The following is a 2,263-nucleotide window of genomic DNA, read 5'->3' on the forward strand; positions in this document are numbered from 1 at the left end:
CATTGAAGCTGGGTTTCATGTGTCAGCCCCGCTCACTGCCAGGTCGGTGGTTCAAACCCTCCAGCTGTCTCTCAGGAGAGAGATGTGGCCGTCTGCTTCCATAAAGACTGACAACCTTGGAGACCCCACCAAGGGGCCTGGGGGTCAGGACCGACTTGGTGGCTGTGGGTGTGGGCACCTGCTCTCCATGCCTGTACAGCCCATATTTCTACACAGCGTAACCCCACTGCTCTGCCCCACCCACCCAAAGTCACAGAGACCAGAGGAAGCAGGAGCCTTCCCGTGGGGTGGGGCTCACCTGCGTGCACCGAGACCGGTGGGGACAGAGAATAGAACACGCACCTCCTTCGGACTCCCAGTGAGTTAGGACACGACCAGGGGAGGGGAAGGAAGCCAAAGGCCTCTAGGCCCAGACGCCCACCCGCTGCCACCAGCAGAGAGCCACGGCCCGGGGTCCCTCAGCAAGACCACAGACAGCCACGCCTTCACCCCACTTTTGGGCGGCTGCTGCTCATCGCAGACGTGTGCAGACCCCCCACCAGTGGAGGAGACCCCCCAGCACACCTGAGGAGTGCCACCCGTCCAGGCCGCAAGGGCTTTAGCGACGGCTTGTCACCACGAGGGACGCCCTGGGTTCCAAGGGACTCGGTCCCCAAGACCTCTCGTAGGAACATGGCACACAGTTGGGCACTGTGGCATCCAGCATGGTAGTCAGATCACCCACGGACTGCGCAGATATGGGCAACACTCAACCTCCTCCTCTCTCTCCCCTCCAGAATCACCAGCACTCTGTGTGGAAGAGGCGCTGGGTGCCAGGCTGAGCTGTAGGGACACACGGACCAAAAGGCCAGCGGAAAGCATGCTATCTTATCGACACTCTACTTTCAAAGAGGGAAGCCGCACGGCGTACATTCGAGCAAACGGGCAGAACAAGAACCAGAACAAGAACGCTCCGACTCAGAGACCCACACGCGTGTCCCTCCCTATACTCCCTCCCACCCCCCAAGCAACCAGGACAAAATAAGAGGTTAGTTCTGGGCAAAGGCAGGCCTGGCACTGAGGAGGGGGCTCTAAAGCCCACCTCGGCCTCCAGCAGACTCTTGTCACAGGCAGCATGCGGCCCAGAAGCCACGAGAAGTGACAGCAGCAGGTTTGTGGCCAGCACAGAGGGCGCCCTCAGAACGCCAGGGATGGGCACTGGGCAGCTGTGCCCACCACCCTGCAGAGTCCAGTGTGCCCTGGCATCCCTGAGTCACTCCTGGGTGCAGGCAGACAGGAGCCAGGGCCACCCTGCTGGCCAGAGACATCACACCTGCTAGGTGCGGCCTGCACAGGGTGCACACAGCCGGCGGATGACAGGGAGGTGGGTGCAGCACACGCCCCTGCAGGCTGCTGCCTGCCTACTCCCGAGCGCTCACCTTGCCGGAGCCCCTCTTGGGCACAGCCCTGTCTCCGGCAAAGAACCGCCCGATGGAGTCCAGGATGCCAGTGTCTCGGCGCCTGGGAAGGAAGCCGTGCCTGGCATGGTCGGCGGTACTTGCTGTGGCCAGGTACTTGGAGCCGTGCCGCTGGGAGGGCCGCTTCTGTGACGCCATCGCAGCCACGCTGTCCGCCGTGCTGCTGTCCTCTGGAATGGGCTGGAGCTCCTCTGACTCCGAGGGTCTGTCTTTGAAGGTGTTGTCCTCACGGCCCGGGGCATCTCGGGAAAAGAGGCGGGCCAGCTGGGGGCGGCCCGCGGGGTCAGCTGGACTGGCCCTGGGCCAGGCATTCTTCGGGCTCGCTGTGTGACCGGGCTCTGTCACCGCTGTGTCCTCAGAGGGCGTCCCATTGTACGGCCTCACATCTGCCGGGCCTGCAAACAACAGAGATGAATGCGCCTGTGTGGCCGGGCGGACAATGCCGCTTTCTCCACGCGCTCACTGCCGGGGAGGGGACCAGGGCCCTGGGAACAGCCGCCACCTCAGCCAGGGCAGCCTCTTGGCCTTCGCAGACACACCGGCCGGAGTCCTGGTTGTCCACGGACAGACCCCAAGCCGCCAGCCGCCTCCCCAGGAGGCCCCAGATTCTCAGTGACCCTGGGTGGTCCCCTGGACCAGCCCCCCTCACCCCCGCAACCATGCAGGGCCTTGGCCTGAGTGTGGGACTCTCACTCCTGCCCTTTCGCCGTTGATGGGCTGCTAACCTAAGGTGACCAGATTTTAACATTGGTAAAGCGGGACACCATTGATAAAACTCATATCCTGGCGAAATAGCCACATGGCAG

General features: G+C 63.0%; 1 protein-coding gene across 4 annotated transcripts in view; it reads right to left on the minus strand.

Annotated features, from left to right (window-relative positions):
• LOC101661899 (myelin basic protein) overlaps nt 1-2,263 on the minus strand; it is a 56,004-nt gene that overhangs the window by 23,696 nt on the left and 30,045 nt on the right. The window contains exon 3 of one of the 4 annotated variants that reach the window (XM_045296104.1): nt 1,419-1,852. In XM_045296104.1, the coding sequence (XP_045152039.1) occupies nt 1,419-1,852 (434 nt within the window). Of the gene's footprint in view, nt 1-1,418; nt 1,853-2,263 lie in introns of those variants that run through there. The other 3 variants (XM_004715922.2, XM_004715921.2, XM_004715923.2) reach the window with 3 other exon arrangements.

The sequence above is a fragment of the Echinops telfairi genome, unplaced genomic scaffold (genome assembly GCF_000313985.2).
Source record: "Echinops telfairi isolate 266 unplaced genomic scaffold, ASM31398v2 ScPeMD7_7400;HRSCAF=8409, whole genome shotgun sequence".
In the NCBI taxonomy this organism is placed as follows: domain Eukaryota; kingdom Metazoa; phylum Chordata; class Mammalia; order Afrosoricida; family Tenrecidae; genus Echinops; species Echinops telfairi.